Source organism: Myotis daubentonii, chromosome 3 (genome assembly GCF_963259705.1).
Source record: "Myotis daubentonii chromosome 3, mMyoDau2.1, whole genome shotgun sequence".
NCBI classification, from domain to species: Eukaryota; Metazoa; Chordata; class Mammalia; order Chiroptera; family Vespertilionidae; genus Myotis; species Myotis daubentonii.
In genome coordinates this window covers 207,795,023-207,810,546 of record NC_081842.1, presented here as the reverse complement: position 1 = coordinate 207,810,546, position 15,524 = coordinate 207,795,023, and the positions used below count along the sequence as shown (strand labels likewise).

The following is a 15,524-nucleotide window of genomic DNA, read 5'->3' as shown; positions in this document are numbered from 1 at the left end:
TAAGGGGGGCACGGCGGCTCCCGACAGCCCGGTCAGCGCCACACGAAGGGCAATCCCCTCATCAGGTGACTCGCAGGCAGCCACCAAACCTGCTGCAGCCTGCAGGCTGAGCGGGACTCTGGTCAACCCTCTAAGCCCGTGGCTCACTGCTATCCCCTCAGTCAAGCGGCAAAAGGAAATGCACCGTGTGTGTGTCATGGGGAGTGGAAGAGGCTGGGCAACCCTTCCCTGGGAGCGGGATCCCCACCCTGTGGTTCTGAGTACAGACAAGCGCTGCACGGGGATTCTCTGCCCCGATGGCTCGCGGCCCTCTCTGCACACAGGTGTCCACCCCGCGCATGGGCTTTGGGTGGTGTGGCTCTTCCTCCACCCTGGCCTTTCTACCCTCCTACCCCTGCTCCTCAGAACTCCAGGGAAGACTCCCTTACCTCAGATGACTTGAGAAACAGGCAGCCAGGACGTGGCCCACAGCTCCACTGAGTCATCTCTGTGTCTCTCATGAGAGGGCGGCTCTCCCAGGCCTTTGCCCAAAGTGAAACCTCACTCCTCCCGCCTCCCCAGGCACCTCACCCTCCGTGTCTGGCTGCCTGTCAGGAGCTCTCCAGAGACTCCCAGTCAGGGCCCCCGAGCCTGGCCTCCTAAGGGGAGGCTACCCCTCCACTGGGACTAACTCTTCCTGCTCCCGTGAAGCCCAGAGGACAAGCCCCCAAGCCACCCAGCAAGTTCACGGAAGCCTGGAGATCTGCTACCCGTCCTGCAGTCTCAAGGGGCCACACGTCGAGGGAGAATCCCCAATCTCAGGGCTCCGCCAGTCAGTGAAGTGATGGAAGGCTGGTCCAAGGGGCTGAGTGACTGGAGGAACTGACCAGGGGGTGGAGGAAGGGCAGAGAGAGCCCAGGGACCCGGGGGAGGCCAGGCCTGTTGGTGTGGGGCCCGGCCTCCTAGCCCAGGCCCTGCAGCTCTGCCTCGGACTTGGCATGGCCAAGGGGCCGGAGTGTCCGGGGAGGCCTGCTCTCGGGCCCACAGTCCTGCTCCTCGTAGCCGGGGTTCAGGCGGCCCATGTCGAGCGAGCAGAAGAGGCTCCGCGCAGTCCCAGCGTGGTGCTCCACCAGGGCCTCCAGGCTGGGGAATTCGGCAGGCAGGTGCTGGGGGAGGGAGGGGCTTCAGTCCCAGCTCCCCCTGCCCCATGGCTGGTGCCGGGCACCAACCACCCCCTCGCCTGGGATCCTGCCCCACTTCAGAGAGGAGGAAGTTCAGGGAGGTCACCGTCCTGCTCACAGCACAGCCAGGCACCATTTCCTCTCTCTCCTCCCAGCCTGGCCAGGACGGAGGCACTTAGCATGGAGGGAAGGGTGCACATCTAAAAAGGCCCGGAAACCTGTGATCATCCAAGACTCCAGACCTGGAGTTCAGAGGCTGTCTGAGCCTAAGGAGGCCCCTACCCTGAGTCAGCTTCCTCCTCTGCTAAGAGATGGTTAGGGTGTGGGAAGGCAGACTTGAAAGCCGGGATTCCCACAGAATGTGAAGCATGGCGCTAGCCCCAGACTCTGCTAGTGGGACCCCCCAAGGCCTCTAGAGAGGGGCGAGGGCGAGCCCAGAGGTAGAAGTGGGGTTGAGTGGGCCAGTGGGGCGGGGGCAGCAGGGACCATGAGTAAGGAGCTCGATGGAGGTAAATAAGGGATGGGGCCAGAGAGAGCCCAGGGGGACCAGAAGGAGGGTGAGGGGCCTGAGGGCGCGTGGGGGGGCTGACTGCCCGCACTCTACCTCCACGCTGTAGCGGCCCAGCTGGTTCCGGAAGACTTGGTGGGGCACCACGCCACACTGTGTCCGCACGGACAGGCACCACTGGCCGCAGGCGCCCGGCTCGGGCCACAGCAGGAAGGCCCCCAGCACGTCTTTCCGGAGCAGGGCGAGGGCACTGGGCCTGATGGCAGAGGGAGAGGCTGAAGGTGGGACCTCTAGTCTGGACTGTTTCAGGCTGATCCCAGGCAATGGTGTATCAGCCCCAGAGCATCTTTTAAAATGTATATATTTTTCGTTGTTGTTGATTTCAAGGAGGAAGGGAGAGGGGGAGAGAATCATTGATGGGCTGCCTCCTGCACGTCCCACAATGGGAGACAGAGCCCGCAACCCAGACATATGCCCTGTGACCTGATTCATACACAGGTCGGCGCTCAACCACTGAGCCACGCTGGCTGGGCCCAAACCATCTTAAACAAGGTACCTGTCCGAAAACAGGGCCTCCAGGACAGGGAGCTTTCAGCTTTCCTTTCAGAAGGCTTCTAGGGCGTCCTTAACTGACCATTTCAAAGACCTGACACTGAGGGAGCTGTCGCCTGGTGCTGAGGTCTTTCCTCCTTGGAATGACCTCACTTGGTCCTCCCACAGCCCGGCCACGAAGGTCCTGCTGTTATCCCCTCTTTAAAGTTGAGAAACTGAGGCCCAAGATGCTGGAGACTCTGGTCCGAGATCAGGAACGCCCTGCCCTTGCACAGGAATATGCACCTACATGGCAGGGCCCTGAGGGGCAGAGGGCGCCCACAGCCTATTTCTCTGCTCACCCCAAGGGGCTGGGCATTCAGCCAGGCCAGGCCCCTCCTACCTGGAGATGCCAGCAAAGGCCCAGATGTTCTCGGTCAGGCTGCCTTCACTTTCCACCAGGCTCGCGGGGCCGCCAGGACCTTGCGGCCACGCCTCCCATGCGCCAGGAACTATGGAGACCATCCAGAAGTCAGAGGGAGAGACCGATTCGTCCTAACCCGGCCCACCTCACCCCCACAGGCCCGATGACCCCTCCTCACCAGCAGCCACACATCCAGCCTCCAAAAGACACATCCGCACACAAGCACAGCCCACACCAGCTCAGCACATCCACAGCCACACCATCACCGCTGCCAGCCCCGGCACTCGGACGCGGATGCACTCACGTGGGCACGACACACAATCACCCACAGCACAGCCTCTGCTCGGAGGCGCCGGCAAGGCCTGGCAGAGAGACTTTGGGGCCCACTCCCTCCGACTCACACAGGTGCACAGGCCGAGCCCCAGGTACGCACGGGGCAGGCGTGCTCCTGCTACTCACAGGCCTCCCGGGCCGACAGCTGCAGCTGGGTCTCGTAGGTGCAGCCGCGGTAGGCCCCGGAGCGGATCACCTTGCTGCGGATGGCCTTCTTGCGCACCAGGGTCGGGGAGCAGTAGGGATTCCCCAGGCGGGAATGGCGGGCACTCCCACAGCCTTCCAACTCCAGCAGCTCCTTCTAGGGTACCGAGAGGGCCCAGCGGGGTTGGCAGATCAGGTCTAGCACGTCAGATCAGGCGAGCCCTCCCTCTGAAGTCCAGCAACCACCTCCACGTGATGCCAAAACCTCACCCAGTTCCCTGCCCACTCCCTGGCTGGGGTTGGGGGGCTGCATACCCCACTGCCCATGGGCCCCTCTGCTGACAGCCGCCGGAAGGAGACCAGTGCACGCACGTTCTGTGAGAGCTGATCACGGACGAAGGGCTCCCGGACTAGGCCAGGGGGCCTCCCAGGGCTGGCCAGTGGCTTCAGGGGCACATCCCCTGCGGGCCCCAGGCAGGGCTCAGGCTGTGCCCGCTCCGCAGGGTGCTGCGAGAGGTAAGCAAGCTGGAAGGAGCGGCAGAGCAGCAGGTGCAGGATCTGGACCTAGGGAGGGGAAGGGCGGGGAGGGCTCCGGTGAGGGAGGTCTCCCGGCCAACACCTTAGGCATCAACCCACTCCCCAAAGGGGCATGCCACTCCTTGGCTTGGGATGCTCTTCCCGTAAGTGGGAAAACGCCCACTTACCCTCAAAACCTCACCACCATGCAGCCTCCCCTACCTGAGCATCTACTCTGCTCCAGGCATCATGCTGGCAGCTGGGAACACCTGGGCTAAATGCACCCCACCCCATGCACTGGGTCAGCACCCCCTTAGAGGGCTGGCTAAGAACCCAGGCCCTGGAGTCACAGACCCTGGCATCCGACCCGGGCTCTGTCCCTTAGGAGCTGCTGTGTGACCCTGGGCAGAGCACGGCACCTCTGGCCTCATTTCCTCATTCCCACCTCCCTGTGCTCCCTCATTCCCACCTCCCTGTGCTCCTTCCAAAGGAAGCACAAAAATCCCGGGCCAAGGCCCAGCACTCTCCCCAGCACACACACTCCCACACACTGGAACTGTGAGCTCCAGACCCAAGGCCATGTCTCAGCCACGCTCTCTCCAGGAGCCAGCACGGGGCTGGGCCTGCAGGGTGATGGCCAGTGCTTGCTGCGGCCACACTGGCTTTGACTTCCGGGATCTACCTGCCCACCCACCCGCTCCATGGAGCCGCACACTGGAACCTGGGCCCAGTGTCTGTAATTAGGGACAGGCCTAACGATGACAGGGTGTGGGTTAGGTCACAGGTCCCCACAAGGGAGTGGCGGGCTACGGGAGTCACAGTGGGCTGCACAGGCACATGGGCTGAGCCTTGAAGGGCCAGTTGGGATTTGCCAGGATGAGAAGGTGAAGGGCACCCAGGTAGAGAGAAGAGCAGGAGCCACGGTGTGGCAGGGTGACCTTCCAACACCCAAGTGCACGGCCTAGTCTTCAAGGCATACTGAGGCCATTGACTTGCTTCTGTGGAGTCCTCAGTGGGCAGAGGCATAGAGGGAGCCTGTGTGGCAATGGGTGCAGGTCTGGAGGGGGCTCAGGACAGCTTGGCCAAGCCCTCCCTGGCCCCTCGGTCCCTGGAACCCCATGCTGACACACAGCACCCCTCCACCCCAGCCTCAGTGGTGGTCCCCTGCCTGTGCCCCAGGTACCTCTCCAGGCTGTCTGCCCACAAAAAGGTGACAGAAGAGCTTGCTGGCCGGGCTCCGTGGGTTTCGGGCCACAAAGGCAAACTGGCAGTCGTCTGGGCACCAGGTGGAGTAGAGTATTCGCCTCAGGGCGTGTGCCATCAGGAGCACCTGGGGAGGCAGCGGGCGTGACAGCCTCCGTCAGACCCACCACTGGGGCTGCAGCTGCCAGCCCATGTGAGCCAGCCCTGCGGGCCCCACACACCTGCTGGCAGGCCTCCTGGGCCTGCTCTCCAGCCTGTGTGCCCAGTTTCGGGCCCACCCAGCTCCTGGGGAAAAAAATTCTTCCCTCCTCCAGGCCTGCCCAAACCCTGCTTCAAATCGAAACCCTCATCCTTCCTGGCTACTGGGCTTAAATCTCTTGCTCCCTCTGCCCCCTGCTGGAACCGCGGGGCATTCACAGCCTGCAGGGGGTCGCAGAGAGGCAGGGCGGCAGGCCCTGGGGTGCACTCCTGGTCTGGGAGGTGGATGAGCTGGGTTTGCATCCTGGCTCTGCCACTGTCTCTCTCTGTATGCCTTGGGCAGGTGAGTAAAGCCCTCCCCCGCCCCCCGTGATGGGGCTGTTGGTGGGTCGGTGAGACCTTGTGCAAGTGACACAGGGCCCCTTTGGTGCACACCTCTGGGACACCAGGGGCACCCGTCTTAGGAGGTGGCACCCAGCCTCCTAGTGTGTACCATCTGGCATGCAGTTAGTGTTCAACAAACGCTGGCTTGCACCGGGAGAGGCTGGGTGAAGGAACAGGGGCCCCCTAGCCTCCAGCCTGAGTCTGGCCTCCCTTCTATAGTCATGAGAGGCTGGCCCCAGCCCGCTGGGCAGGCCACGTAAGGGCCCAGGAACTTGCCAAAACCTCACGGGCCGTTCCTGATGCTCAGGCCAGGAGGTACTGCCTGGAGGTTTTGGAGGGCCGGGATCAGGGGTGAGATGGATGAGAAACGGCTGCCTGCTGAGCTTGCCTTGGGGGGCTCCCTGGAGAGAGGACTCCGAAGGTCCTGAGCAGGCTGGGAAGCCGGGAGGCTCCAGGGGCAGTGCAGGGCCTGCGTGGAGGCAAGTACATCTTGGAGGACACCTGTCCTGCCCAGTCCTCACCTGCACCCCAGGGCTCCTACCTCACCCTCCCCACTGTAGATCTTGAGGCCCTGGAGGCTGATTTTCAGGATGACGGCTCGGCGTCGGGGACAGTCCTGGTGGAAGAGAGTTGGTGGGGGGCAGGTATTACCTCTCAGGCCCTGCCCTGCCCAGCCCAGCCTCAGTACCAGTCACTATGGGTGGTTAACCAACTCCCCCACTGCCAGGGGACTGAGCCCTGGACAACGGACCCTCAGGAGCCTGGGAAGGCTGACTGACTCCTGGCAGACCTCCCCCAGCCAGGACCATCCCCCGCATCTCCCGGCTGTGCCTTCCACCCTGGGGGCGCTTGTGACAACTAAGGGAGAGAGTCCCTGGGCATCGGGCATGTGGCTCCAGGAGCCTGGGTGTGGAATGGCTGTGGTCCTGCCCTCCGTGGGCCTCACTTGCTCCCTCTCTATGGTCGGGGGTGGGGACCAGATGGATGGTCCCAGCGGCCATTCCAAGGCCGGGACCCCCACCAGCGAAGCGCCCTCCTCAGCTCTCCTACCTTCAGTGCCCACAGCTGCTGTTGCACCAGCCACACGCCCTCCTGGGTGTCCAGGTCATCCACGGAGAAGGAACCCACGTACTGCTTGGGCGTGGGTGGGGGTGGGAGGGAGGCAGGGAAGTCAAGCTCATGGTTCCTGACCCCCATCCCCAAATCCCCCTCAAGCATACACTGCTCTGCTGGGTAAGCTGTGGCAGAGCACTGTACTCGGAGTCCGGGCTCTGCTATTTCCCAGCAGGTGGCCTTGTCAAGCCACTCCGCCCCAGAGGCCTCATCTCATCTGTGCCAACACACACATTCCCGAGCCTGGGTCAGGGAGGGAAGACACAGAAATCGGTCCTCCCCACCCCCAGGACCTGCTACCCAGTCTCCGCCCACCAGAGCACCCATGGGAGAAGGGGGAGAAACCCACCTGGGCAAACTTGGTGATGCACCTGGGTCGGTGAGGGGCAGGGCCGCAGTCAGAGGCCCTCCGGCCCCTGGCCCCAGCCTTCTGCATGGCCCCCAGGGTGCCCAGCTCAGGCCTCACGGGAGAGAAGGCTGCAAAGGGCAAGGCAGAGGGCTGGTTCCTAGGCAGCCGAACCCCGTGCTCCCATTGGATGCCAGTCAGCTCCTCCACTGGACAAACCCTTACTGAGCATGTGCAGTGTGTCAAGCCAGGACTGGGCACTAGAGACACAGGGGACACAGAGACCTGAACAGAATAACCCTCCCTCCCCGCCCCATGCAGCCAACATTCTCGTGGGGGAAAGACCTTAGATAAGACAGCGAATATGCTAGGTGGTGACAAAGCGGAGAGGAAGATACGAAATGCAGGTTGGGAGTTGACTGCAGCCGAAGGAGTGAGGTTTGGGAAACAGCTGAAGGAAGGGGTGCAGCAGTCCACGCCCTGGGTCAGACATTGACCCCTGTGCTCTGGGCTGGGCTTCCACAAAGAGCAGGGGGGTGGGGCAGTACCACCCAAGAGGAGGGGTGTGGCAGCAGGGAGACCAGTCTGCAAAGGCACGGAGTGAAAGCAGCTGGGCCCTGAGGTGGCCGGAGCCAGGCTGGGACTAGGGAACGGCGGCTCTGTCCTGCGGCAGTGGGGAGCCACAGCAGGTTCCAGGACAGGAGCTCTGTAGCCTGCGGGGGTGGCCCGTGAGCTGGACGCCTAGAGCTGCCTCACAGGCCCCTGGCTTATCAGCTCAGCCTGACTCCAGCCCCTGGCCCGAGCCCCCACTACGCAGTGCACTGATGCTGAGGCAGGAGGCGGGAAGGTGGACGATGCCCGGGGGACTGCGGAGCCCCACCCCCAACCCAGCCCGGGTTCTGCTCTCTCCGGGGTCCCTCTCCCAGATCCACCAGTGGAGAGGAGGAAACCCCCTGGAGGGGACTGTCCTCTCGGACAGGGAGAGCGCTCACTCCCCACCAGAGCGCAGGGCCACAGCTGGTGCTGGTGAGCATGGAATAAAGGCACCGCAGGAAAGAATGGCTGACTGCCTCTGCCTGGGTCCCTGAGGCCTCAGCCCGTTTTTCCTGGGACCGACCCCAGCTGGCGGTGTCACCGGCCTACTTGCAATCACTGCGAGGTGGGTCCAAATCCTGTGTGACTTTGGGCAAGCCTCCTCACCTCTCTGAGCTGTTTCCTCGTCCCCAAGCCTGGAATAATGTGAGGCGTCACTGAGGAATGAGTGGAGGAGCAGGCACCCAGTGCGATGCCAGCCAGGCTCGGAGCCGATGCTCAACAAACAGGGTCTCATGGGATGGGAGGCCCCACAGCCTGGTGCTCAGGAGGGAGCTCGGGAGACAGTGAGGTGGGACCACTTGCAGTGCCTCCTTGCACCGATCATCTAGTCTGGGAGGCGTGGCAGGAGGCGAGGCGTGGCAGGAGGCGAGGCCTGCCCGAGGGCCAAATTCCAGGGTAAAGGAGGGATCAGACAGGGTGCTGGGCAGGAAATGGGTGCGTCCTGGGTACGCTCGACCGGCCTGCAGGGGGCCTTGGAGAAGGAGGCTTTGGGTGCTTTGGAACAGACACTGACACTGCGCCGGGAGCTGGGGAACAGCCCCTACCTCTGCCTGCCCGTGACCTCCAGCCCGGGGCTCAGGCCGGAATGGAGGCACCAGCAGCAATCAGAGCCAGAAAACAAAGGCTGCGCCACCCCCTGGAAGCCTCCCGACTCCTCCCTCCGGTGCTCCACGGATTCTGGTCATCTTTCACATCATGTCCATTACCTCTTACACCTTTTACGTTTAAGTAAAGCGAAGTTAGACGTGTAACAGGCACCAAAGCTCCGCGGCTCCCACTCCAGGTGCGGAGGTGGGGGCTTCCAGTGAACTGACCTTTCAACTTCCTAATCACAGCACGGGCTGGGAGGCCCTGCACCCACGGGTGGTGAGGATCGGAGGAGGCAAAGACGGAACAAAACGGGGGAAAGGGAGAGAGAGAGAGAACGGGATGAAAAGGCCGCTACAGGAGTGGAAAGAGTGAGGGGTAAGAAAGACAAAAGGAGGGATGAAGGCGAGACGGAGGAGGGAGGGATACGGAGCACACTCCTGCCCGTGCGGACGCAGCCCCTCAGACAACGCAAGATGGGAAGGAGCCTCGTGGGTCACGACAAACACCTTCCCTCGCACATCGCACACCAAGATAGCTGTCTAGGGCTGGGCACAGCCTCCGCCCCGCGGTCCAGAGCGGTGGCTCTTGGGGATGCCCAGGTCCAGACAGAGGGGATGGGGAGGTCACTGGTCCTCTCATGAGCCCCACTCCATCCATTATCCCCTGGAAACTCCCCCAGGAAACTGGAAGTTTCTCCCTCCCTCTCCCTCACTTCCAAGCCACAGGGGCCCTTCAGCCCCAAGCCTGGAGTTGAGGGCTGCCCAGGGGACCAAGGAGGGTTCCAGGCTCACCCTGACCTGCATGCCTGTTCCAGGCACAAACACCCACTTATCTCTTTGGACCAGGCCTGTTTTTTCTGAGGTTTTGCACAGGAGCCCGTGGGCCCAGCACCTCTCTGAGGGGACGCCTTTGGAAGGAGGAGGGGCTCTTGCCCCCAGGTTTCCCAGGTGGCCCTGCCTGGAGACAGGGCTGGATGGGCTGACTTGCCTGGAGGGTTCAAGGACCACAGCTGATGGAGGGCCCCCTTTCCAGCATTCTGGGACACTACTCAGCCTGCAGAGTCTGGGCTTAGCAAAGGGTCACTCAGGGGGGTGAAGTCACCTGACCAAGGTCAGGGGCGGGGGGGCAAGTGTGGAAGCAAACCCAGGTCTCTGGGGATCTTCCTCAAGGCCACGGCTGTGCCCTTCTCTCAGGCTCCCCTCCCTGAGCAGGGTGTCCACCTTCAGAGTCTGGTGGGTCCCAGCCTATCCAGCTGCTGCAACACCTCAGGGGCTGGGGGGCTGATGGGATCAGCGAAACAGCAGCTTTCTCTCTCTAACTGCCAGATGGTCTGGGGCTGCCAGGGCCCCCCCAGTCACCTGCTTCACTCCCACTGCCCTTGGCTCAGCTGCACAGATGCGCACCCCCCCCTCCCCCGGCCCGCCCTAACACACCCTCCAGTGCCACCCCCCACCTGCCCTAGGCCGGGAGGAGAGAAACGGAAACCCCGCAGCCCAGGGCCAGGGCCAAGTCCCTGGATTATGAGTCCCACCAGGTTGGCTGGTGTGACCTTGGGCAAGTCACTGCACCTCGCAGCCTCCACTCCCTCACCTGTAAATGGGGAAATAACGGCAGCTACCTCCCGGGGGGCACTGGTTTCTTCCGAGACTATTTCCTAGCGGGACTCCGGGCCAGGGGAACAAACAAAGTCCCAGCCTGGTGGAGCACTCAGGCTGGTGGGGGGCCGGGGCCGGAAACCAACATGGGGGGGGGCGTTAATGATTCAGAGAGAAACGCAGCAGGGGAGGAGGAGCTGAGGGTGTGTGGAGGGAAGGGGGTGCTAACACAGGTGGTCGAGGACGGCCTCTCCAAACACGACCTGCGCGGAACGTGCTGTTTTCAGGAGGGGCCGGCGCAGGGCGGAGCGCTCATGGCGGGGGATCATCCCTACGATGGCTGATTCCTGGGGAGCGCTGCGAGGGCTTCCAGGGCAGCCCCGGCCCGGGGCAGAGGAACTCCCCGGACCCACCGAGGGGCGAGCGAGGCAGGACGCTGCAGGGGCCGGCGGGGGTGACGGGTGGTGATGGTGTTGGAGGCCGGGGCAGAGGTGGGTGACGGTGATGGGCGGCGGGGTGACGGAGGGAGGGAGCAGAGGTGCTCCTCGCCACCGGAGACCCTCCCCCATCTCTGCGCGGGTGGACCGAGCCCGGCACCCGCCGACCCCTGCCCCGGCCCGGCTCCCGGCTCTCAGGCGCTCACTCACCGCGGCCGCCGCGTCTCAGTCCCGTCGCCGCAGCTCCGCGCGTCTCCACCTCCCGCTCAGCCGCCCGCCGCCCCCGGCAGCCCCCACGTGGCCGGAGGAACCAGCATTCGGATCACCTGGCGGCGGAGCCCGGCCCTCGCCCACCAATCAGCGCCCGTAGAGCGGCTCCGCTCGGTCGCACCGCCCAATCAGCGGCCGCGAGGGGCCCTGGCACCGCCCCCTTCAGCTCGCACTCCGCCTTAGAGGGTTGGGGGTAGGGGGTAGAGTCCCCGCCCGCCGAGGGCGCCTCTTCCAGGTTGGGGTCTCCCGGGGCCCAAAGCCTCGCTGACGGTCCCCCCTCCCGGAGAGTCCTTCCCGTCCCGCCCCCTGGCTAGCCCCCCCTGCCATCCAAGCTGCTCCAGCGGTCCTCCTCCTCCAGGAAGCCTTCCCTGACCACCAGGGACGGACTCCTCCGCCCACTGCGGAACCCTCGCGCCTCTTGCTGGTCGTCCCACTCCTCTAACTAGAGAGCCAGCCGTTCTGGTCAGGAGGCGAGTCCATCCCCAGTGCGAAGGGCAGAGCCTGCGAGCAAATGAACGAGGTCAGGGTCCCGTCCCGGGGAGCCCGGCCAGTCTCACCCTCCCTTCCCTCACCTGGGGTTGGGCGGGGGTAGCTCATCTTCCTCCGAACCCTTCTCAGAGGATATCTGAGGCTGCGTAGCTCGGGACCTGCATCAAGACGTCTCCTCATGAACACTGATCATTGCACATGGGCCGGGACCCTGCCCTTTCGTTACAAGGAACCCACTTCGATGGGGAAATCCACTCAGCAGGGGAAAGGGCTGCGCCAATCTAGCCAGAAGTGTCCCTGACTGCTCTGAGCTAGAGAGCACTCTTGTTCCCATCAGGCCAGGCATTCTACTCTCCAGGTGCCAAAACTGAAATCGCAAACCCGGTGACACCCCAGAAAAGCCAGGACACAGGTGCTCAGGTCCAGGGGGCACCGAAGGCTGAGGTGAGCACCCTGGCAGAGAGAGACTTGGCCTGGGTCTGAGGACCTCAGGGGAGTCGGGAAGGAGGCAGGGTTGAGCCAAGCCTGGGTACCAGGCATCCTTTTTGTCTCCCCAGAGCCTCTGAACGCCTTCCAGAGGCAGCAGTGAGGTGTAATGGCTACAGGCGTGGTCCCAAGCCTGGGCACTTCACATTCACCAAATGGGACCTCAGGCAAACACCTTAATGGCTTTGATCCCCGAGTGACTCTTCTGGAGGAGTTACTAACACCGGAGGGAGGATTCCAATGAGTTAATGTGGGCCAAGCTCTTGGCACAATGCCTGACCCACACCTACCATAGTGAGCGAAGTGCTCAGTAAATATTAGCTGGTATTAGACTTTGCGTTTATTCTTAAGTGTCTTTTGTACATGATTGAATGGCAAGTGTTTATTGACTTCCACATGCCAGGTGCTCTGGGAAACCCTTCAGTGAGGAGGCCATGTGACAGCCTTGAGCCCAGGAATGAGAAGGATCGAGATGGTTTACAAATTGGTCCTGCTCTCCAAAAACCACAATTTCTGAAGCTCAGGGTACATAAAGGATAAAGGGTTAATTCTTTTTTTTTAAAGGGTTAATTCTTACTAGCTTCTTAAAAATTTTAAATACAGGACTTGCCAATTACTAGATCCACAGTCCATTTTGAGACAATTCAGAGAAAACAACACAGCCACAATTCTGTTAACTCCTGGCTCTAACACGTTTCTGATATATACAATTCGATCTGATGCATACAATTTTAAAAATAGTGACAAGAGCCCTAGCTGGTCTGGCTCAGTGGATAGAGCATCAGATTGCAGACTGACGGGTCCCAGGTTTGATTCTGGTCAAGGGCACATGCCCAGGTTGCAGGCTCCATCCCCAGTAGGGGCTGTGCAGGCGGCAGATCAGTGATTCTCTCTCATCATTCATTGATGTTTCTACTTCTCCCTCTCCCTTCATCTCTGAAATCAATAAAAATATATTTGAAAAAATAGTGACAGGAATTTGTTTCAGGTCAAAATTTTTTTAAAAGGGGGGGAAAAAAGGACAGGAATTAAATTCAGATAGTGAAATAGTTCAAACCAAAGGGGTAATTCTGCCTTCTAAATCTTTCTCAGGAGAAGGGGGCAGAGGGTCAAGATCTGAGTGGCAGGTACTGTGCTAGGTCCTGGGGATACAGGTTTACAAAAAAAACAAACACTATGGAAACCAGGCCTGGAAAGATAAATGTGTGACAGAGGTATGTGACATTCACTCTTGACTTTACAGCCTTCAAGGATTCCTTTTTTATTGGTCTTCACCCCCACATAGGAATACAGTGTTTTAAAACCAAATGCATTTATACATTTGAAGTTTATTCCTTCATTTTTATTTCTGTATCAAAGTAATGTAACTGCCCATGTGAGCTATTCCCCTAGGTTACCAAATTCAATTGATCTAATTCCACTAACAGCACAGAAACTCCAAGCTTCTACCATGCATATAGACTTACTAATGATACATTAGATGTACAAGTTCAGAGGTTTGCATCAGAGGAAACATACTTCAGTGTGTGTCAGCCATCTCCTGGGCAAGCCAACCTAGTCCCACTTAGGACTGCAGCCTAGAACAGTCATCGCTGCATCCTTACCTGCCCCATTTATCTAATCCCACATTCCTGACAACACAGCTCTCAAGAGCCACCACTAGGTACAGAATGTCAACCGTTAGATTAATGACTCACTTTTGCAGGAAGCCCAAAGAAGTCACCTTGATTAAGCTGGGGAGGGAATGACAAAAAAGGCAAGCTGGGGGGTGGGGTGGGGTGAAGTGATGATCTCTGAACATGTTAGGACACATGGCCATGTCATGGTATTTCCGGATGAGTCAATGACAATGACTAAATCACACAGGTGTGAGCTTGCTATCACCCATTTACCCCTTTCTCTGAAATCCCAGAATCTGGCACTGGGGTTGCCAGCTGACAAATGTGAGTGGGATGTAACATCACATCATTTCAAAGCCAATATCCTACAATAGAACTGAAAACTAGAGCTAAGATGGGGTGCTTGGAACAAGCCTGGGCACAGCATCACCCACACCTGGTTTTTACGGCACAGGCTTCCCTCCGTCTCCTCAGTAACACCTCCCCGTGTTGAGAGTTACTTTTAACCTTGAGCACCATTTTTCTTCTCTCAGGTTTCTCCTTATGGCTGCCTCTGCAACTTACCCCCTATGTTGCACCCCCAAAATAAGTAACCTCGAATGGAAATTTTAAAAAATTCCAAGATGTGTTATGGGTGGAATTGTGCCTCCACCTCCGCAATCAATATGTTGAGAAATAACCACTAGTACCTCAGAACGTGACTCTGTTTGGAGCTAGGGTCTGTAAAGAGCCAAATTAAAATGAGGTTACTGGAGTGGGCCTTAACCCAGTATGACCGGAGTCCTAACAGGAAGAGGAAACCTGGACAGAGACACCTACAGAGGGGAGGCACGGAGAAGGTGGCCATCCACAAGCCAGAGAGTGGCTGGAACAGGTCCCTCCTTCACAGCCCTCGGAGGAAATAACCCTGCTGACACCTTGAATTTGGACTTTAAGACCCCAGAGCTGTGAGAAAATAATTGTTACGGCAGCACGAGCAGACTGATTACAGTAAGATTCCTTTTCATGCATTCAGACGGCAGACCACAGCACTGCAGGGTCAGATTCTACTTCCTGGGTATTCTGGTTGGATAGGTGTGGAGGTTAGAGGATCCAAGAAATGTAATCAGTTCAACTCTCACCTTCCCACTTGAGAGGCTGTGATTAAGCAACTTGCCTGAGGTTGCGCTGTTAGTTCCAAAGGGGACACAGACTGCAGGCGCCTTGACGCTGGGGGTCATGGGTCGGGCAGTCATTCTGTTTTGCGAGTGAATGTGCACTCCCTGGGGGCCGCCTGGTGGGGCCGAAAGTGCTGCTGCTGCTTTATTTCTAGGAAATCTTTTTTATCTTATTAACTATTGTGGACTTTGCACTCCCTTCCATTTGGTTCAATATTACCATTAATATAACGGCATTCCCGCCAAATACTTTGGAATACAACGGGTGCCCCAGAAACTGGCACTATGTTATCTTGTTGCAACCTGTACCCTATTTGGGGAACGAGGAATGGATCCTAGTACATTCCTAACTGAAAAGTACAGGTCTAAAGAGGATACCTTTCCCTGGCCGGCATGGCTCAGTGGTTGAGCATCGACCTATGAACCAGGAGGTCCCGGTTCGATTTCAGTCAAGGGCACATGCCTGGGTTGCTGGCTCAGTCCCCAGTAGGGGGTGTGCAGGAGGCAGGCGATCAATGATTCTCTCTCATCATTGGTATTTCTATCTCTTTCCTCTCTGAAATCAATAAAAATATATTTAAAATAAATAAAAAATAAAGAGGACTCCTTCTCAGAAACAATTAGAGACCTTGTTGCCAGAAACAAATAAAACACGAGTCTAGGAATACATTTCAGAAAGTAAAGAAAGGCAGGCAATATCAAATACTATTTAAAATAACACCTGTTGCAAACCATAAACTGGTAACAATATTCAATAGAGATTAAAAAGCAAAGATTGCACATGGAGTGGCCAGTTTTCCCTGTAGCCGCTCTTTATCCAGAGCCAGCTAAGGCCCCAGGTATGGCCCAGGTGACAACTAATGGTTGCCTAGGCCCAGTGGCCCCAGCTTATAAGGCACTCCTGTCTTTTACCCACTGCTTTCTC

At 59.1% G+C, this 15,524-nt stretch overlaps 1 protein-coding gene across 2 annotated transcripts; it reads right to left on the bottom strand.

The window, feature by feature from the left end:
• Positions 1-898: 898 nt before the first annotated feature.
• On the bottom strand, positions 899-11,054 carry SH2D5 (SH2 domain containing 5). 2 transcript variants are annotated; one of them, XM_059686124.1, is made up of 10 exons: positions 10,789-11,054; positions 6,864-6,991; positions 6,452-6,532; positions 5,943-6,017; positions 4,800-4,946; positions 3,416-3,664; positions 3,083-3,257; positions 2,603-2,711; positions 1,765-1,924; positions 899-1,145 (listed from the first exon to the last, which is right to left on the bottom strand). In XM_059686124.1, the coding sequence occupies exons 2-10, from the start codon at positions 6,948-6,950 to the stop codon at positions 942-944; spliced, it is 1,287 nt and encodes a 428-aa protein (XP_059542107.1). In that variant the 5' UTR covers positions 6,951-6,991; positions 10,789-11,054; the 3' UTR covers positions 899-941. The 2 variants fall into 2 exon arrangements, with proteins under 2 accessions (XP_059542107.1, XP_059542108.1); XM_059686125.1 differs by lacking the exon at positions 10,789-11,054 and having other exon boundaries at positions 6,864-7,138.
• Between the last annotated feature and the right edge of the window lie 4,470 nt (positions 11,055-15,524).